The sequence below is a fragment of the Nicotiana attenuata genome, unplaced genomic scaffold (assembly GCF_001879085.1).
Source record: "Nicotiana attenuata strain UT unplaced genomic scaffold, NIATTr2, whole genome shotgun sequence".
NCBI classification, from domain to species: Eukaryota; Viridiplantae; Streptophyta; class Magnoliopsida; order Solanales; family Solanaceae; genus Nicotiana; species Nicotiana attenuata.
In genome coordinates this window covers 150,288-172,944 of record NW_017671097.1, presented here as the reverse complement: position 1 = coordinate 172,944, position 22,657 = coordinate 150,288, and the positions used below count along the sequence as shown (strand labels likewise).

Below are 22,657 nucleotides of genomic sequence, written 5' to 3'. Positions count from 1 at the left end.
TGTTAAGACTTTTTGAAGTTTTTGTGCTCGCCCGACTCTTCGACGGCTCGATAAGAACCTCGATTGTGAGCCGTTATGTAGCGATAAATGAGCACCTTGGGAGGTTTCAGTCGATGTCTGAATTGTTTTGAAGCCTATTGTTTGGAGCTGATATGATCGAAGCTCTTTTTGCTTATGACGAGGGTAGCCTGATTAACTAGTTCTTTTCGAAGTTTTTTCGAAGTAATTAAAGGCCTGTGATTTTATAGTGACGGTCGGGCGTCCTCGAGCTGCGTTAGTTTGGCTGGTACAGCCTTGTGACCGTAGTCATTGTGTTTGGCCGGAGCCTTTCAGTCCCTAAGTGAAGTAGTTTCGGCGTCTATATCGAGGGTATGCCTTTTTAGGGTCTTATATGTTCGGATATATGGCCTTAACTTTAAGATCGGGATCATGCCTTTTGTAAGGTCTTACAAATTTTACCATGCCTTGTTTGAGGTCTTATAGATAAGTTACTTGGTACAAGTATGGTTTATGCCTTTCTTGAGGTCTTATAGATAAGTTACTTGGTACAAGTATGGTTCATGCCTTGCTTGAGGTCTTACAGTTTTGGTGTTGCCTCATAGAGGTCTTACATTTTCTAGTATTGCCGTATGGAGGGCTTTCGGACTCGAGGTTGCCCGCTTGGGGTATTACGGCCTTGAGTTTGTGATTGCTCGATGGGATGACAGTCGATGACAGTCCCCAAGACGTCGAAAGTTTTTCGGATCTGGATCTATTCTTTGTAAACTTGGTGTTGCCTCCTTGAGGGCTTACGAGTTTGAAGTTCCCGACCCGGAGGTCGTATGGCTTCGAGTTTTTTGACGTCAGTCCCCGAGTGTTCGGGAAATTTATGGCTATGGAGTCGTTTCTTGTAAAAAAATAGCAGACTTCTTTGAAGCGTAAAGCGTTTTGATGGAGGAGGAAATATTCTTGATTACTTTGAACAAGTATGCATGTTTTTGCCATCAAGGGCTCAATTATGCTATGCAGACACGGTTCATTTGACCGTTTGGCCCGATACATCATTTTCCTACTGAGACCCTTTTCGGCTCATCTTGACTTCTTCGAGAAGGTGATTATCCGGAGGGATGCCCCCCAGTGTTCGAGGTTGACTGAAGAGAAGCCTTGAACACTTGTGAAGTTTTCCTTAGGTAGCATATAGATTTTGCCTCGTTAAAAACCTTGTCGATAAAACCCTTCTTAGGATAAAACCCGATCGAAGGAAAAGAGTGCCATGTATGCTTTGAAACCTTAAGGTCTTCGAGCTGGTGGGCGCTTCGATGCTCAAATTTAGTGTAAGATGTAAATAAAAAGGGAGATGGTCATACCTTAGTGGCGACGGCGCTTCGAGCCTCGATATGCCTTCAATGTTTGCTCCGGGGATGCGGCACGGTCCTTTTCTTGTTTTATTCGGGTATAGCCGAGAATGTGTCTCGTTAGTGCTATTTCACTGTTTGCTTATCCTGTGTCTCCTTCGTTGTCAAAGTCGTCGATGTCGGTGCTACGTCATGCACCATGAACATCTCTCTTGCTGCGTGATGTTCTCCGTACACAGTTTTTACTCCGTCCTTTGTCCGAAACTTCATTATTTGATGAAGGGTTGATGGTACTACCCTCATAAAGTGTATCCATGGCCTTCTGAACAAGGCGTTGTACCTCATATCTCCTTCGATGACATGGAATTTGACATTGTGGGTCGTGCCGGCCACGTTGATCGGGAGGGTGATTTCCCCTTTCGTTGTTTCGCTCGCCATGTTGAATCTGTTGAGGACTCGGGAGGCGGGCACGTTCTGGTCGAGCAGTCCGAGCTACTCCACGACCCTTGACCTGATAATATTGGCCGAGCTACCTGGATCCACAAGTACACGTTCAATTTGAAATGTATTTACAAGAAAAGAAATTACTAATGTGTCGTTACGAGGCTGAGACAGGGTCCCGATGTCCTCATTGCTGAACGTGAGAGCGTCCTCGGGTATGTAACCTCGAGTTCGCTTTTCCTTGGTGATGGATATTGTTCTTCTGATAGTGGGTTCCTATGGGATGACGACTCCCCCAAAAATCATGTGGATGACATGATGCGGGTCGTCCGCTTCATTTTTCCTGTTTGCCTCTGTTTCCCAAAACTGATTTTTGGCTCGATCGCTAAGGAACTCTCGGAGGTACTCTCTGCTGAGTAGCTGGGTTACTTCTTCTCGGAGCTGTCTGCAATCTTTGGTCCTATAACGTGTGTGCCATGAAATTCGCACACTAAGTTAGGGTTCCTCTGCAATGGATCTGATAGTACAGGTCTTGGCCACCTGGTGTCTCTGATTTTACTGATGGCGGATACGATGTCTGAGACATCAACGTTAAAGTTGTATTCCGACAGGCGGGGTGCCTCTGTCGGTCCTGTGTGCCTATTGAATTTGACTCTGCTCACGAGTCCTCGAGGGTTCTGACCTCGGTCTGTTCTTTGATCGTTTCGGGGTATGTTACGCCTTGGGGCGTTTCTCCTATCTTCGGTGTATGGTTGGTACCTTTCCTTGTTTGGCTTTGGCTCCTTTTCCATGAGTCTTCTTGGATATACCGAGCTCGAGGGGCCTCCTAGTTGGTCGTCCTCGACCCTAATCTTCGACTGATACCGGTTGTGGACATCCGACCAAGTCACGACGGGATATTCAACCAAATTCTACTTCAGCTGCTTCGAAGCCACTGAGCTTCGTTCGTTCAAACCTTGGGTGAAGGCCTGTACTACCCAGTCATCAGAGACTGGTGGTAATTCCATTCTCTCCATTTGAAAATGGGATACGAACTCCCGTAGCATCTCGTTTTCCCTTTGTTTGATTTTGAAGACATCAGATTTCCTTGTAGCCACCTTGATGGCATCGACATGTGCCTTTATGATAGAATCTGCCAACATGGCAAATGAGTCTATTTAATTCATAGCTAGGTTGTGATACCACATCATGGCCCCTTTTGAAAGTGTTTCTCCGAACTTCTTCAACAAGACGGATTCGATCTCGTCGTCCTTCATGTCATTTCCCTTTACGACATAAGTGTAAGTTGTGACGTGCTCGTTAGGATCCGAGGTTCCGCTGTACTTCGGTTGATTGGGCATTCTAAATTTCTTCAAGATGGTCTTTGGAGCGGCATACGATAGGAATGGTTTTTGTATGAAGTTCTTTGAATCAACACCCTTCAGGATCGAGGGTGCACCCGGGATCTGGTCGACCCTCGAGTTGTAGGTCTCTACCTTTTTGTCGTTGGCTTCTATCATTTTTTTGCCCGATTCAATACTCTTTATGAGGTCCTTGAGCATCTTCATGATAGCTGGGTCGGCTCCTGACCCGTTATTACTCGATCTTCCCAGTACATGTTTGGCTCGAGGAGCCGTTTCCGGTGCTGCGGTGCTTAGAGTTTTTTTATGGCTTTGCAGTTAAGCAATCACCAGTTGTTGTGCTTGTAACATTTCAAAAATAACGCGAAGGCTAACCTCTTGTTCCTCCCGAGCTGGGGTTTTCTGAGCTTCTTGTTGGTCTGCTTGTCGTACGCTCCTGTTAGTGTGGGAGCTTACATCGACGTGTTGAGCATCACGTGAGACCACATTCGCGGGGATTGGCTCTAGTGCGTCCTCAGGGTTTCGTGGTGGTACACCAATAACTAGAACAGCTAAACCATTCTCTCCATGGTCTTCAAGACCGTTTTTTCATATGCATTCACTGAGTTAGACATTTTGACTTGAAATCAAAGATTCTTGGACAAGAAAAAACGTGAAAGATAACTTGTGGTATGTGTTAAACCAGCAAGAAAACAATCACTATTATTTTTAGCCCCACGGTGGGCGCCAAACTATTTACCTTGAAAATGGTAATTACAATTAGATTTAATTTTGTGGTTCTAAAAATACGTGATCTATTTTTATGCCAGTTGTTAGGCAATAGATGCTAAGTACGAGACTAGGAAATAAGATAAGAACTTAAAAATAGTATGTTTAAGCAAACCGGGTGGCTGAGAATCGAGGCCTCGAGCCTGGTTATACGGGGCCTCGAGGTCGAGGTCGATGTTATGCTATGGGCAGCCGTTGAAGGACTAACAGTTTTGAGAGCTTTGATGAAGGATCTTTATGGTCAATAATGAGCAATAAATGAAGAACAATTAATAGAACACAGTAAATGTAGGCAATAAATATGAGTAGTGAAATCGTGAGAATATGTTTAAGTTAGAGAGCAGAGAATGTTCTTGTATTGAATGTTATGAGTCATCTCTCTCTACAAAATGACAAGGCTCCCATTTATATACCAGGGGGAATCCCAACATAGTACAAATGCATTTATTACAAAGATATATGGCTGGTACAACCATGTAATGCCACGATACGGGCTTGAACTAGCCTAATAGACTTAGTCAGCTTTAGTCACGTGCCTTGGGAACTTCCCGTTAGTCCATTATAGCCGCTGATTTGCACTGTCTCGAGATCGAGCGTATGGAAGCCCTCAAAGTCGGGCCGTGAACCTGGCCTCGAGCCTTCCGAGAATGGGCTGCAGGATATTATAATGATCATAAAATTGGGCTCTTTGATTTTAGCCGTATACAATGGGACCTAGGTGTATGCCCGGATTCGAATTCTGAGGTCCCTATTTTTGTTTGGCGTTAAAAATCTAATAGTTTTAAAGAATTGATTGATGTTTGGCATTGTTGATACTGGGTCCGTATTTTTGTTTCGGAGACCGGTACAGGTCCAATATAATATTTATAACTTAGCTGTGAAATTTGGTGAGAAACGGAATTGGTTTGACGTGATTCGGGCATCCGGTTGAGAAATTAGAAGTCTTAAAGTTTTCTTAAAAATTTCATTCGATTTGGTGCTAAATTCGTAGTTCTGGGTGTTATTTTGGCGATTTGATCACGCCCGCAAGTTTATATGATGTTTTAAGACTTGTGTGCATGTTTGGTTTGGAGCCCCGAGGGCTCGGGTGAGTTTCGGATAGGCTTCGGAGTGGTTTTAGACTTAGGATCACAGCTGGTGCAAGCTTCATCGGGTACAGGACTACAGACTTCGTGAATGCGAGGTCTGGATCGCAAATACGAGCCTCACTTTTGTGAAGGACACTTCGCATTTGCGAGCATGTGCTGGGACTGGGATTCTCGCATTTGCGAGGTTTCTGCCGCATTTGCAAAGGCAGGAGAGATGCGAGGAGTTCGCATTTGCGATACTTTTCTCGCATTTGCGATACTTCACATTTGTGAATCCAAGGTCGCATTTGCGACATCTGCAGCTGTGTAAAATTAGATAAGGTCAAGATTATTCAGGATCGACTTCGCACAGCTAAATTCAGGTAGAAGAGTTATGCCGACCGCAGAGTCTGTGATGTTGCACTCATGAGAGTGTTGCTCCGGGTATCATTCATGAAGGGTGTAATGAGTTTTGGAAAGAAGGGCAAGTTGAGCCCTAGGTATATCGGGCCTTTTAAGATCCTTGAGCGAGTGGGAGAGGTGGCCTACAGACTTGCATTGCCACCTGGGTTATCAACAGTTCATCTAGTGTTCCATGTGTCTATGCTCCGAAAGTATCACGACAATCCATTGCACGTGTTAGACTTTAATACTGTCCAGTGGAGAAGGATTTGACCTACGAGGAGGAGCCGGTAGCTATTCTACACTGGCAGGTTCGTCAGTTGAGATAGAAAAGTTATCCTTTAGTTCGGGTGCAGTAGAGAGATCAGCCTGTTGAGGCAGCTACCTGGAAGTCCGAGTTCCGATATGCCGAGTAGATATCCCTACCTTTTCACCAAATCAGGTACTTTTTTATGTCTGTTCGAGGATGAATGGTTATTTTAGAGGTGGAGAATGTGATGACCCAATAGGTACTCTTGTGATTTATAACCAAACTCTGTATTTCGAAACCTTTAGAACCTCATTCTAGCCTTTCTCGATTTGCGTGCATAATTGGTGTATTGACCCAGAAGGCTTATATGTTAAAAACTTGTCAAAACAAGATTTTTTCCCTTAAAATTTAATTTTAGTTAACTTTGGTCAACATTTTGAGTAAACAAACCCAGACCCATGTTTTGACGGTCCCGGTGGGTGCCTATTGAAATATGGGACTGGGGCGTATGCCCGGAATTGAATTTCGAGGTTGTTTACCATGAAAATGGTAACAACAATTAAATTTGTAAATGGGATTCTAAAGATACGTGATCTATTCCCAAGCTAGTTGATGGAGAAGTTGATGCTAAGAACGTGAGATATAACAATGAAATGCGAGCTAAAACGAGGCAGTAATCAAACCGAAGGAGCCTTTTGCCCGGATGCAAAGCCGGTCGATGTGGACCTCGAGGCCAAGGCTCGAACCGAGCTTGAGCTATCGGGGGAAGTCGGGAATGGAATAACAGGCAGAGATATGGTTAAGCAAGGCTCTATGCTACCAATATTGAGCAATATGGTGAAGAACAAATAAGAGAACGATAAATGCTAAAGCGGCCTCGGGCCAGTGAGAACGAACAACTTAGAAGAAAAGAGAGAGAGAGAGAGAGAGATATTATTGCTTTTGTGGAGAAATGGAGCAACATCAGCCCTTTACAAGGTAGGGCGAGTCCCCGTTATATAGGAGGGGAGACTCGGCTACAAGTATGTGGAGATCAATTACAAAGTACGGAGATGGGATGGCTTGACGTGATGTCTCAGCATAGGCTCTGGATAGGCCGGGCCTGTCAGACGTAGCCATGTGCCTAGGGGGCTTCCCCCTCTGTCCTGGCTTCGGTCTTCGTTTCCTCCGAGTCGGGCTTCGACGAGCCCCGAGGTCGAGAACTCGGTCGCGGCCTCCCGCCCTCGGGATCTCGAGGCATGATTCCAAAATGTCTCGACAGCGAGAAATCAAGTCTTTTGATTTTGCCATGTACAGATAGTCTCCATGTTTCCCGTAACGAAGTGATGGAAATCATTCTAACACTTGACTCCTCGAGTTTCTTTCGACGACGCCATATCGATGATGCGACTCCTGGCGTGAGCTTCACGGTGATTGGACATCCACGGGCTCGTGCTTTTCGATCTCATTCATTGCACTTCCTGATTCTTGCTTCCCAAGGTGCAGGTACCGTCGTCGGTTCGGTTTTCCATGGATGCATTAACTGCGCCCATCGGTCAGTCTTCCAAAGCCTAGATGACCGTGTCGTAATCCCCTAATAAATGGGGGTGCCTTGGCGTTTCTTTCCCTATCTCAGTGCCTCTGTTGGCTTGCTCGCACATCTCTTATTTACCGTCTTCTTTCACCCTTGAACATCATGTTGGGGGCTCATGACCTTAAGGTCGTTTGGGGGAGTTTCTTTGGACCGTGTTATGGCCTCCTGCCGGAGCTTTCCTTCATCGATCATAACCTAAAATACAAGAGGAGATTTTCCAAAGAACTTTTCTTTCCCAAATCATAAGTAAGTGATTCTAATCTAGTTTCTTTCAATCTTTCACTACATTTTTTAGGATTTCAACCTAGAATCTAAGGTTTTCATGGTGGAATTGGAGATTTTTTGGTAGAAACTAGGGATTTCGAAATTTGGGAATTTAAACCTCAAATTGAGGTTGGATTCCAAAACTTATAATATATCCGGGCTCGGGGTTGAATGAGTAATCAGGTTTTGGTCCAAATTTTGGGTTAGGACCAAGCAAGCTCGGTGTTGACTTTTTCAAAAATAGACTAAATTGAACCCTTTGCTATCGTGGGTAGTTCCTAAGGCTTAAATTGAATCGCTTGGTTGGTAATTTGCTAGATTATATTGGTCCAGAGGCTTGTGTGAAGGGAAAAATGGTGGTTGAGCTTTGAGTTGGATGTTGGAGCGAGGTAAGTGTCGTGGTTAACCTTGGTTTGAGGGATTAGGTCTTAATTGCCTATTTTCTACGTGTTTGAATGTTGGGTACAACGTATAGGTGAAGGTGAGGCGACGAGTACCTATGCGTTGTTGTCGAGTTATAGCATGTGAGTGGGTCCTATTCTTGTGGTTGTTGCTTTCCTTGATCATATTATCCATGTTTAGACTAGCTACTTGTTATGTTGAGCACTCTTATCATGTTTACGAACCTTGGTATTGAATGACTATTATCTCAAAATTTAGGTTGATATTGTGGAACCAAATGTTGAAATAAGACTTGTTATTGTCATTTCTATCTCCCTGTCATTATTGTATCTTGTTTTGGTGAGGGAGAGTGTTAAAGCACGAAGGGTGATGCCGTGCCATGTTTTTGTGAGTGATAATGCACGAAGGGTGATGCCGTGCCAGATTGTGAGTGTTAATGCACGAAAGGTGATGTCGTGCCATGCTACGAGATAGGTAATGCACGAAGGGTGATGTCATGCCGTTTCTATTATTTTATATGGTGAGGTTGAGAGTAAAAGCACGAAAGGTGATGCCGTGTAGTTTCCTTTATCTCTTTTACTTGTTCTATCTGTTTAAGGCATATTGATTGGTCAAGTATTTATCACTACTTTGATTCCTTATATTGTGATCCCCCCAGCATGTCCCCCTCCCAATATTTCTTGTCTTGTTTCTTTTATTACTGTTATTTATATATGTATGGTTAAACTACACCGGTTGTTTGTGGGTGTCTTGTCTTAGCCTCGTCACTACTTCGCCGAGGTTAGGCTCGACACTTACCAGTACATGGGATCGGTTGTACTGATACTGCGCTCTACACTTCCTGTGCAGATTTTGGTATCGGTCTGAGCTAATCTTGAGACTAGCTGGTGACTTCATTCCATAGGAGACCTAAGGTAGATCTGCCCGCGTCCGCAGACCTAGGAGTCCCCTTCTAGCTGTTTCAGTTTACCGTTTCTTTTAATTCGAAAGTAGTTGTACTTTCTTTCAGCAAGTTACTTGTAGTAAATCTTAAAAGTTCATGAATTGTGACACTAGATTCTGGGTAGTTGTGTATAAATATTAAGGTTGTTATGGATTTCTGCATTTTTATAACTTGTTATGGCTTAATTGTTGTTAATCACTGAAAGGTTTAAGAATTTGGTTTGATAATCTCTAATGTTGGCTTGCCTAGCAAGTAAAATTTTAGGCGCCATCACGGTCCCGACGGTGGGAATTTTGGGCCGTGACAAGTGAAGTGTAGCGTGAGTACATAAATAACATGTACCTAGTAAGTATCCAGTCTAACCTCGAAGAAGTAGTGACGAGGGTCGACTTTGACACTTACTATGGGCTAACAATAAGATGACAAAGTAATAACTAAGTATGGATTACATAAATATGGCACGAAACTCAATAAAATGAATAATAAATACCTTTTCCGCTAAGAATATATCTCAAGTTTATTTTCCATCATTTAACAATTTGTGTCTCAAGTCAATGAACAATATCAATTATAAATGGGTTCCAAAGATTTATCATGCGTAAATTATGCCGAGGTCGTACGACCCGATCCAACATAATGATATTTAAACTGTGCATTGCCGAGGGTCGAATGACACGAATCACATATGCATCTATCTGCTACTGAGGCATTCGGCCCGCTCCACAAATAGAAAATACTTTAAAGTAACACAAATTCTCAATAACTGTCAAGTGTCCCATTCACAACTTCAAGTAAGTGAAACTTAACCTTTTACAATTCTTTTATCAATTTTTAATATGACTTAGGCAATTAAGTTAACAAGTAGGGTGCAAACATTTCAAATATAGCATGATATGGGTCTTAGACTACCCGGACAATAGCATGATTAGCAGCTACGTACAGACTCTCGTCACCTCGTACGTACTTAGCCCCCACAAATAGGAGCACATATTAATTAGTTCACCTATGAGGTTAATTCCCTCTTACCCATCTAACCCATAAATTCCACAAATTTACATATTAAAATTTACCCATAATTTATGTATTAGACTCATATTAGGTAGAAATTACTTACCCTCAATCGCTAGGTTGAAATCCCCTTTTTGAAGCTCCAAAATCGACCAAGTAAGTGAAAAATGAGAGAAAAAGGTCTAAGTCCCGTATTTAAAACAAGGTTCTGCCCAGCTGAACAACCTTCTTCGTGAACGCGGAAGAAGCCTCGCGTTCGCGAAGGCCTAAGCTGACTGGGCATCGCGAACGCGACAACTCTTAAGCGAACGCGAATAGCAAAGTCAACTGGCCCTCCCCGGCCCCATTTCCCCTATGCGAGCGCGAGTGGGGCTTCGCGAATGCGAAGGCCTAGGCTCACATGGCTTCACGAATGCGAAGGGCAATTGCCCACTGCCCCCAAGTCCTTCTTCGCAAACACAATGTCCCTCCCGCGTTCGCGAAGAAGGAAACCAAAATTGAAAAATCTGGTTTCCCAAACTTAGCTTTGGGTGGTCTGAAACACACTCGAGCCCTTAGGGACCCCGTCCAACTATACCAACAAGTCATAAACATAACACGGACCTTCTCAAACTCTATAAACACGTAAAACAACAACAAAACCAAGAATCACACCCCAAAACCAAATTGAATCAAAATATGAACTTCAAGTTTCCAAATCGCTCCGAACGCGCCGAATCATACTTAGACAACTCGGAGTGACACCAAATTTTGCGTGCAGGTCTTAAATCACCTTACGGAACTATTCCCGGTCTCGGAATCACATTTGGACCTCGATATCACCAAAACCTACTCCAAACCAAATTTAAAGAACTTCAAAAATCTTAAAAAGCCAACTTTCACTGTTGGGCGCCAAACCGCTTCCGGGTCATCCAAAACTCGATCCGAACATACACCCAAGTCCAAAATTATCATACGAACCTATTGGAACTGTCAAATCTCGATTCCGAGGTCGTTTACTCAAAATGTTGGCCGAAGTCAAACTTAGCCTTTTAAGACCAACTTAAGGAACCAAGTGTTCCGGTTTCAACCCGAACTCTTCCAAATCCCGAACTAACCGTCCTTGCAAGTCATAAAATAGTAAAAACACATATGGGGAGTCTTACTTAGGGGAATGGGTTCTAAAAAGCAAAACAACAAGTCGGGTCGTTACAGTACTGTACTGTATTGTTTGATGAATATAATATTTGGATAGATTATATCGTTTGACGTCGTTTCATGATATCACGTATTAGCAATATGAATAATATACTTGCAATATTATAAACAAAAATATGATACGGGGTAAAATTATTATATAAAAATATATGATAAATAATAAAATAAAATTATTAAATTATAATGAAGGTGAGATTGAGAGAAAAAGACAAGGTAACGACGCGACCACACCAAATCAGTTGTTACATAAAGTAGCACATTTCGTCGTTACGTAACAACGAATTTAACAATACGATACAATAAAATTTAAGTAACAATCAAAGTAAATATTATATTCAAAGTAACAATACGATACGAAACAATAGGTATCAACCATGTATCAACCATGCAAACAAGGTCAAACAAGGTGTAACTAACTTTGTCCTAAATTGAAATTGCCAATTGACCTATTATAAATAAAGATTTTTATTAATTATTATATATATTATATATAGAAGATGGGCAAGGCGATTGAACTCTCTACACTTACTCTCCTTCGTCTTCTCCTTATATATTTCTTTCTCCGGCGAACTCCTTACGATCCCTTCCTCCGGCGAATCGGCTTTGTGTATGTTCTCTTTCTCTCTGTCGATCGAATGTGAAGTATTTCAATGCTTTGTGTCTTCTCCGATTGGGTTAATCTGATAATGACAGCTACCTGTGATTGTCACAACTTATTAATTAGCCTGAATGAATCCTGAACGCGAGTTCTGATACTTTTTGTTTTGTAATTCTTTATTCGCTTGTTTAAATCGTTAATATGTGAATCCAAAGATGTTTGTACTAATCTGCTACTTTGCATTGCTAATCTTATGGATATTTCTCCAAAGAATAGGGGAAAGAGAAGAACAAGGATAAGGCAGTAAATAACCTGCCATTGATTAATTACTAATCAGTTTTGTGGATGTATCTCACTAGAAAGAATAGGACAAAGATACAGATGAGGCTATAGGATGTGAAATATTAATCATTGTAAACCATGTATATTTGCAGGTCTTCTAATCTTCCATTGGGTAACTTTCTCGCTAGAAAATAGGAAAAATAAATGGATACAGAATTTGAGATATTAAGCATTGTAGTGAATGACAAGAGTGGGCTGCTCTAGTGTTGAGCATCCTCCACTTCCAACCAAGAGGTTGTGAGTTCGAGTCACCCCAAGAGCAAGGTGGGGAGTTCTTGGAGGGAGGGATGCTGAGGGTCTATCGGAAACATCATCTCTACCCTGGGTAGGGGTAAGGTCTCTGTACACACTACCCTCCGTAGACCCCATTGGTGGGATTATACTGGGTTGTTGTTGTTGTTGTAAGCATTGTAGTGAGTGCTTTCTGAGTTTTACTAGCTAATATGCAATTCTATTCTGTAAATTCACTATTGTGATATCCTCCTAAATTTACTAAAGTTGTGCACTGCTATATGAATATTTGGATACCCAAACTAATCAGGATTTGCTACATATGTTAATATAATCAGGATTCTGGATATTACGCTCTGGAAAATAGGCTGTAAAGAAAGGATAAGGTATAATAATATGAAATGTAAACCATTGTAGTGTTTAGTGCCACCTATTGTTTTCTTTTGGTAGTTTATCGTAAAAGGACCCCCTCTTAAAATTTGAAACTTTGGTTACATATCCCCATACAGAGTAGTTGAAGTAAGAGAAGTGGAAAGTGGGAACCAGTGTCAAAGTTCAAGGGTGCCACACTGTGAAATTAATAAGGATGCACAGGAAAGCACATCATTGTGTTGGAGGGCATTTTACTTCAGTATGAGTTCAGTCTGTAGAACAAGATATAGTTTTCATGCTAGTAGCCTCTTGGAATAATAGTCCAATGCAGGAGAGTTAGCTAGTTCTCGACATGTCAGTAAGCTGGGCATATAGAAATGTTGAATAACTCATTACTAGGTCTGACCTATACATAAAAAAGGAAAGGAGAAGCAAAAACTCGTTGCTATTTCTGAAACAAACAATAGCTGAATAACCTTGGCCTTTCAGTTTAATTTTTTGATGATATGACACAAATATGCTGCTTATAAATTATATATGGAGAAATTCAAATCAACAACCACTGAAACATACTTCAAAGCTTTTGTCATACGGGAAGAGAATGAGTCCCTTATTCATTCAGAGATGTGTTCTACGTAAAAAAGTTTGTGAATCTTAATTGTGAAACCCCAAACTAAAAAGAGGTGGCTAGTAATTAAACTTTTGATAAGAAATCTATTGGTCCCCTTACCACTGGAGATTTCAACAAATGCATGCTCTTGTGTAATGATAAAAATATAGAACTGTATTTTATCTATACATGTTCGGGGAGTTATGTTTTCGCCTCATGCTTTTGGGCTCAAAATAGACTTTTAAAAGCTAAATCAACGTTCTTCTCTCCAACTCAAAGTTCTTTTTTTTTTTTTCAATAGCTAATAGTTCTTTCTTTCTTTCTCATTTTTTTAATTCAGGAACAACACTATTGGTGATCTACAGAAGCAAAGCTGACCTTATTTGGGTTTGCTGAGCAGTTCAATGGGCACTATTTTGAATCATCCTTATATCTAGGGATATTTGTAACGTAAAACAGTCAAGATTCAAAGTTCCTGTAATTTGTAACTTTGCTACATTTATTTGATCTGTGCAATTTTGAAGAAGTATGATGGCCTGAAACGGATTGATGCCTCCCATGTCTCTTCTTTCCCTCTTGAATTTAGAAATTTGTAGATGTTCATTGATTACTAATTTAGAAAGAATTTGGCATCTTTAACTTGTGTTGTTTGATTGACTGAGCTCTGAGAAATTCTCTTACTACTTCATCAATGGAGAGCTTAGCGCAACTTGAAGCATTGTGTGAGAGGCTTTACAATTCACAAGATTCTGCTGAGCGAGCTCATGCAGAGAATACCCTGAAATGCTTCTCAGTCAATAGCAGCTATATTTCACAATGTCAATACATTCTGGACAATGCATCGACTCCTTATGCATTGATGCTGGCTAGTTCAAGCTTGTTGAAGCAAGTGACAGAACAGCGCCTATCTTTGCAGATCCGGCTTGATATTCGTAATGTTTCAGTTTGACTGCAGAGTCTTATGCCTGTGTTCCTAGAATTGTTTCTTCTTACTTTATCCCCCCTCCCCCTCTACTTTTTTTTTTCTTTCCCTTTTGTATATATTATTTGCAACTTACCTTTATGCTGCTTTGGTATGTCATCTTAATTTCTCATAAAGTTAGAATATATGAAGGTAAAGTAGAGGTATTTTGGATCATATTTGCTATTCTATTTAGGAAGAAAGTGAAAGGTACATGCTGCAAACAATTTCTGAGGGCCATCGGACTGGGTAAAACCTGAATTAACCGTGGTGCACTTGCGGGAAACTCTTTGCCGAGGGCCTGTGCACCCCCGGGATTAGTCGGGGCTCTTAGAGACTCGGACACCCGGTGCAAATCAAAAAAAAAAAAAAAAAGAAAGAAAGAAAGTGAAAGGTACATGCGGTTACTTTTTCCGTACTTTTATGGTCGAGAGCCCGTACTGCTTGTAGAAATGTAAAGGTTCTGCCTGCCATAAACTAGAAATGTTGGAGTAGGGAATTCTTACTCAATCCATTGTAGTGGAAGATCTTGGGAGTCTTCTACTTCAGATTTTGGCATATAACATGGTCGTGCTTATTTTATACTTCTGCTGTTTCTGTGCTTGTAAAATACTGATTACATACCTCTCACACATGCCTTACTGTTACGTCTAATCTGCTAGCTAATCTGCTCCTTTTATGAAGGTAACTATCTCATAAATTACCTGGCAACAAGAGGAACAGACTTGGAGCCTTTTGTAACTGCATCTTTAATTCAACTGTTTTGCCGAGTTACGAAGTATGGTTGGTTTGAGGATGACAGTTTTAGAGAGGTGGTCAAAGAATCCATGAGCTTTCTGAATCAGGTAATGATGTTTATGATATTCTTTTAACCTCTAGAGTACATGATAGGGATGGGGAGCTGCACAAGATGATGGGTTGAGGAACCTTTAAAGCTTTTTTTGTTTGTATCTGGTTTGTGAAAATTCAGAACTTCTTGGTTCTATAATTGGAATGTAGTATGTTATCTTCCTGTAGTCTTCTTTCTGTGCTCATCCTGTTTTCCTTCTCTTTGAAATGTGCAATTAACTACGTCTATACTGCTAAACTTTTTGGCCATGCCTGTTTTTTGCTGGAAATTTCGGAGATTTCATTTTCCATAGTTGGCATCTTTTTTTTGAGACTAGTGCTCATGGTTGGCCTGATTCTTCTTTTCTTTGTTTTTGTTTGTTTTCTAGCTATATTCACTAGATTTTACCTGCAGAAAATACCACCTTTTTGTGATAATTGATTAGTCTGGCTCCACAACTGGGTTGAAAAATTGTAAGTTGCTTGGGCTTTGTGTCTGATACATTGTAAGATCTTGGTTTGAACTTATATTGCTTGGATCCTCCAAAACACCGCTCTTGCGTTGGATCCTCCAAAACAACACAATTTGAGGATTCGACACGGGTGCAATGACATTTTTGGAGGATCCAAGCAGTATAGGTTGAAACATGCCAACAAAACAATCTAACAGATACGTATTGAAAAAGTCAAAGCAGGAAGGTTGTTCACATGAAGGACATGCTAGAAAAACTAAGCTTCAACCTTGCATGCCAAAGAAACTCAGTTTCAATCAGCAAAAATGGCTGAGGCCTTAATAATTACTCCCCCGGTCCCAATTTATGTGTCACTCTTTCCTTCTTACTCAGTCCCAAAAAGAATATCACTTTTCCTTATTTAGAAACAATTTATCTTCCCGCTTTACCCTTAATGCTACACAAACATCTATAGTTTGTTTTAGACCACAAGTTTCGAAAGTCTTCCTTTCTTTCTTAAATTCTGTGCCGAGTCAAACACCATCATATAAAATGGGACAGAAGAAGTATTTGTAGAGAGTAAAATAGGAAGAAAAGAGTTTATCTTACCATTCTAAAAAAATAGGAAGAAAAGGGTGAGAAATGATGGAATAACTTTGATTTTTCCCTCAAGCGTAGTAGTTAAATATGTTACAACTTTGGTGAACTATGTTTATGCATTATTAAGTAGCTACGCAGATTGACAGAAATTTATGGAGAGGAAGAAAGTTCTTAGAGAAAGTGTATCATAGGGATCCAAGAAAAAGCTCTTTGACAGGAGTTGGAGTAGAAAACAATTCATATTAAAAGTATATAAATGCGATAAAAGATATGTATGAAGGAGCCATCATTAGTGTGAGAATAGAGGTAAAATATGCAAAAACAGTTTCCCATAACCGTTAGTTTACACAAGGGATTGGTGTTGAGTCGTACTCGTTTATTCTGGTTATGGATGAGTTAAAACATATAGGATGAGGTTCCATACTGTGTACTATTTCAGTCAATGCTGTGCTAATTGACGATATTGGCGAGGGTGTCAACCTAAAACTTGAACTTCTTGAGAGTAATGGTTTTAGGATAATAGAAATAGGATTGAATATATGCAACTAAGTTGAGCTACTATACAGTGAAATTAAGATGAGACTGGACGAGATTGTGGTGCCTAAATACAAACATTCGGATATTTAGGCTTGATATCCAAGGATAATGGTATGATGTATGAAGATATTACGCATAGAATAGAAATAAAATAGTTGAAATGGAGAATACTACCATAGTGTTATGCTTAAGTGGGCACCCACCAAAGTGAAACGCAAAGTTTTATAAAATGGTGCAAGACCGATAATATATAACGGGAGTGAATGTTGGGCCTCTAATATCTAGTATATCCTTAAGTTGAGTGTTATAGAAATGCGAATGTTAAGAAGAATGTGCAATTTCCAAAATTAGACTAGAATAAAAATGATCACATTCGACAAGGTGCAAGTAGCAGATATAAAAAGAAAAGAAAGAAGTTCGCTTGGGATGTTTGTCATGTCCTACGTTGACATCCAAATGCTATGGTTCATAGATATTTCACCATGGCGATTGAATGTGTTGGGCGAAGTAGACCTAAAATTACTTGTAAGGAAGTTGTTTTAAGTCCTACATTCTCTTGAAATCTGTACAGACTTAGCCATAAATAAGACAGTGCCAGAAGAAGATCCATATAGGCAATACCAATTTAAGTTTTAGTTATGTTGGTATGTTTGTTTTAGATCCAATGTTTAGTCTTAGAAGAGATTTATATGTCTCTAAAGAATATAGATAACTTCTAGTACCAATAACCTAAGATTTTCTTAATATAGGATCGAGATGGTTTTAAAGGAAGTGACATGTAACATAAAGATTCATATAGCTGAACCCCACATGCTTCGAAAGTGAGGCATTATAGTAGTAGTTGTTGTTATGATTACATCGATCAGATCCAATCAAATAAATTCAATAGACCATAATTATCTTCCCCTCAAATCAACTAACCTTGTATTAATCGAATCTATAGTAATCCAATGAAACAAAATCAATAAAGCATAATTATTTCCCCCTCAAATCACCTAACCATGTCCTAATCGAATCTACCATATTCTCAATACTCTCCTTCAAGGTGGAGGGAACATGTTATACACTTGATAGTTGTACAACTGTTTTCTTTTCCAGGACCTCTTGGGGATTGATTAAAAAGCCACTTTGGTAATTTGAGCCGATGATGCTAGTGATTATGCATCTGGATTCAAATTTTTTCTAACATATTTGATTTGAGGCACTGCGAAGGATAACTTAATTGTAATATATCAGGTCCATATGTTTAACTTAAGTGCATTTTAAATTATGGAGAAGTTTATTTTCAAGCAGGGGAAAGGCTGAGACTCATCTTGTAGTAGGAAGGTGCTCGTCATTGAGATAGGTTCAACTGAATGAGGAGGAAAATAAGAATCTTCTCTTCTATGACAAATGACAAGAATCACAATGCGATGTTTTGATTCTGCACTAGATAGAGTAATTTTGAACTCTTTTAAGATATTAGATTCCCTTGATCACTATACAATATCTCGAGGTAGTCGTCTGTTTGAGAGAGACTAGCTCAATCTAGATCAGAGTATCCAATGATATGCGAATGACCCTTATTTTTATATAACAATCATTGTTCTTAATAAAAAAACAATCATTGTCTTAGAGCTCCGGTTGATATACCTGAGAACGTGTATTACACGTCCCAATAATTATTCTAGAGCTTGGGGAAACTGACAGAACCTATTGCAATTGAAATACCTAGTTATATGATTGTGAGATTATCTAATATCTATCACGGTCTACTAATGGTTCCCTCGTTAAGGAATGAGTTTGATAGTTGGATACACACGGGTATTCACATGCTTGTAATCTAACATGCCTGTTTACTCCAGAGTAGTCAAAAGCGAAGCGCACAAGAGCGCCAGAGTATTGGAGTTTTAAGCGCAAAGAGCAATTAAAGCGTGGGCAAAGCCAAGAAAAACTCCAATAAAGAAAAAAAATAGAAATGTAATGCAAGAAAATATAATTGTAAACACAAACTATAATTATTAGGAAAAAAGAAAAGATAACCATAATTAAGCTATATGCATGACGCTGTGACTTAAACATAGAGCCTACAGGTGAAGGTGGACATCTCTTAACATCTTGACGCCTACATCAAAGTGCCAATTAAGCGAGGCGAAGAGCACAATCTGAGCTTCACCGAGCTTCAGGACTTAAGCACATTTTAAGCAAGCCTTTAATAGTTTTCTCTAATATTTCCAAGGTACTCAGATGCCAATACTTCTCTTGGATTATGCCACCTCAATCCTCATAACTTCAGATTTTTCAAATGGCGAAATACATAGACGGCCTTTTTAAGTTATCCTGAACGATCAGACATACACCTCAAAATCAAATGACCCTTTTACCACTTTGACACTTATAGTCCGTAAAAAATAAGCCTCGTGAATACCCGAGTCCAACGGACCATATGCGTGAGTTACACTCGCCAATGACTTGTCAACTTAACCAATTAAAAAATGACACCTATAAATTTTAATAAAAAATTGAGAAATGTAATTAACTAAATAAAAAAACCATTTAAAGAAAAAACAAAACTTTTTTACTATTAACCAAACCTGATACCACCGCCCCCTCCCATTCATCTTCTTCCGTCTACCCCGCTCCTTCCACACCCCCCTCCCATGTTTTGTTCATTCCTTTTCTGACTTCCCCTTTCTTTCGTCGCTATTTTTCCTTCTACTACAAATAACCAAATAAAGACCCCCCCCCCCCCCTTCTTTTTTCCCCATCCCTTCTTCCTAAAAACATGACCTCTTCTCACCCCTCGTCCCAAACATCGTCTCTTTTCAAAGTTTCACTCTAAAATCCACCAAGGACCTCATCAGAAAAGGTCCTTTCCGGCAACCTTTTTTCTCTCTCTTCATCTCCTTATGCTACATTTGAGAGCTCATCCACCTCAATATTGACAAAGTCGACACTTAGTAGCTATAACATTAATGACCACCTCGACTGCTTCGACGACGTCTATTTCTCTATCGTTTCGTCTTCAGTCTTCTCTCTCTTATTTTATTGATTCAGAACTTGGGTTTTAAAGTATTATTCTTCCTGGAGTATTCTAATTTTTTGGGTAAATTTTCTTGAATTGGTGTCCAATTGATTACTTGATTCAAGCAACTGGGTTTCAAATGTTTCTAAGATGGATGGATGGAGTAATTCTGTTGAGATTTCATGAGTTATGAGTTTAACAATTTTTGGGTTGATGATTCGCTTTAATCTGCTGGAAAAATTTGTTTTGCTAAGTGCTAACGTGCATCTTACAAAGGTTTGACAACCACTATGGTGGCGAAGGCGGGGATAATGGCGTTGATGGTAGCATAAATGGTTCTCTTGGAAGATGTTGGAATTTTGGGGCCTACTTCAAATTAATTCTAAAAAATAAAAGCCTAATTTACTTATGGGTAGGCAACGTGCGTTTCAGACTGTGTGTCGCACGCAAGGTAGGTGGACTAGGCCGGGTATTTATTTGATACTCTTGATAGCCACTTGAAGTGTCAAAATGGTAAAAGGGTCGGTTGAGGCGCCCGTCTGATCGTTGAGGACAATTAAAAGGGGTCATTTATGTATTTCGCTTTTTCAAATCTTTAGGTTGGAAATCGCTGAATAAATGCTGTTTGAGTTAAGAAATGACTTTATGGCCATTGTCTGTTATAGTAACATCAACTTAGACAACCAGATAATTATTTATCGTTACCATCTTAATGAAAAAATATATTCAGCTTAGCTTCAAGTCTTCACAAACTGTTGGACCACTAAACTAGACCTGCCAAACCTTGTTCTCAAGAATTGTTCATCATGCAAAAGGCATTCTTAATATCCAGCCCCCTCATCTTTTCCCCACGCCTTCAGTGTATCAAACCAGAAGGAATTGATGGTTCAACAAATTCGGAAGGAGCATGAAGGGGGGTAGTATGGGACCTCTCATTTTGAAGGAATGCATGCAAGATTGGGAGATTGCGGAGCTCCAAGATTTATTGGCACTGCTCTATGGGCAAGAAAGGCCCCAACCATCTTGTGATTCTTGGAGATAGGGGTTGCGTGGCGATGGTTTGTTCACCGTAAAGTTCTTTTACCAGAGTATGTTAGTGAGAGAGGAGGCCAGTTTTCCATACTTCTCGATCTGGATTCCTAAGGCGCCCACGAAGGTGTGCTTTTTTGCATGGCTAGCGGCGAGGGGAGTGATCTTGACTGCTGAAAATCTGCGAAAGAGAGGAATTACACTTGTTAGTTGGTGCTACATGTGTAAAAGCTCTGGGGAAGAAGTTGATCATCTTTTGTTGCATTGCCTTGTGTCCTCGGCTTTGTGGAGGGCAATCCTGAATCTTTTTGGTGTTCAATGGGTGATGCCAAGCACTGTAAAGGAAATGTTATATAGCTAAGTTGATTTTCGTAGAAGAAGAAAGCAAAAGGCGTTGAAGTTCGCCCTGTTAGCTCTCATGTGGATAGTTTGGGAGGAGAGAAATAGGAGAGCTTTTGAGGGGATTGAGTCTCCTTTTTCATATCTTAGGAATAGTCTTTTATCTTTGATCGCTTTTTGGTGCACTCATATAGCCCCTACTTGTATAGAAGATTAGGCGTCATTTATAGAGAATCATGTTCTGATGTAAATTCTCTACTTTTTGGTATACTTCTTGTATACGGGAGCTTTTTCCCTTTTGATTAATATAATTTACCTTATCAAAGAAAAAAAAATATCCAGCCCCCTACGAGGACACAAAGCAGCAGTCAAATATTCTCACTGCAAAGTTGCCGGGCAACTTTGGTATCTATTTAGTATTACATTTGGGGTTCTTTGAGTAATGCCAAGGAACAAAGTGCTTTTAGTTGCTGGTGGCTTTGTTTAGGGAACAAAGTGCCGAACAAAATCGGAGAACTATCCCATCTTGTATTGCTAGACTTTATGTAAAGAAAGGAAGAAAAGGGTTGTTGTTGTTGTAGTTACTATTGTTCGGATTCTAAAGTATGGATGCTTAGATCGGTTGGCACTATGGTGTAAAATGGAATGCTTGTATGAGAAAAATAAGATGATAGAAGTTATTTTTGTCTAGTAATTTTCCTTTCTTTTTACAGGGGTCCATTTTTCATATGGACCCAAATAGTTTATTAATGATCTAGCAATAGCTGTGTGCTTGACTTTTAGTGTGAATAATACTTATCAAAATAACACTCTTAAGATCCAGTCGATCTATAGCTAGTGCCGCATTATTGCGAGAGGAATAAGCAATCAATCAGATGTGACTAGTATACAACGACAACAACTACCCAGTAAAATTCCACATAGTGGGTCTGGGGAGGGTAATGTGTACGCAGACCTTACCCCTGCCCTGATAGGGCAGATGTGACTAGTATATTATGCAAAAATCCATTCTTAATATCCAATTGAGGAAGTGTTCAGTGGTGCTTTGCTGTGAAAGAAATAAGCAATCTAACAGATATAATCTAAGTAACTAAAGAGGATGTGTTATTGTAACAAGACCATAAATCTACACGTACTTTTTGGAAACAAGTGAGCCTTCAACGATCTTCTTTTCTTTGAGAAATTGGAGTACTTAAACTAGTCATATTACATACCATAGAGATGCCACTTAGGACATTTGGATTGCCAAGCTCATCCAACTTAGTACATATATTTTTTCGAAAGTATTATGACAAAAGAAGTTCCACCTCTATCTTCCAAAAATCGAGTTTCAACAAAAGGAGGCGGAAGAGCAAAATTCTTTGACTTGGTTTAGGTTGGACTGCTTGGAAGCTTCCTTTGCTAAACGTGCAATACTTGATTTCCTTCCCTGAAACTATGCCTGACCACCACCTTCTCTAGTTGGAGCATCAACCACCTGCAATCACTATGTTGGATAACCATGATCAAGACATTTGAGCACATCGGTTGACTCTGTTTCGATTTCCAAGGGTTCCAGTTGGAGATCCCATGCCAGTTGAAGGCCATGTTTCAGAGCTATTAGTTTAGCTTGGAGAGGTGATGCTGCATGTGTGTAATTATAGAAACCAAACAACCCAATCTCCCAAGCTGTTACGAATTACCTCACCTAGATCACAACACAACTTCTTAGCGTTGGATGCCCCATTTTTATTGAGTTTGTACCGCGGGGGGGGGGGGGGGGGGG

General features: G+C 40.2%; 1 protein-coding gene across 2 annotated transcripts in view; it reads left to right on the top strand.

The window, feature by feature from the left end:
- Positions 1–11,488: 11,488 nt before the first annotated feature.
- The window catches only part of LOC109205904 (exportin-7-A), a 54,939-nt gene continuing 43,770 nt past the window's right edge, over positions 11,489–22,657 (top strand). For both annotated transcript variants that reach the window (XM_019368662.1, XM_019368663.1), the window contains exons 1-3: positions 11,489–11,596; positions 13,483–14,074; positions 14,788–14,948. In XM_019368662.1, the coding sequence (XP_019224207.1) occupies positions 13,834–14,074; positions 14,788–14,948 (402 nt within the window). In that variant the 5' untranslated portion in view covers positions 11,489–11,596; positions 13,483–13,833. The remainder of the gene's footprint in view (positions 11,597–13,482; positions 14,075–14,787; positions 14,949–22,657) is intronic.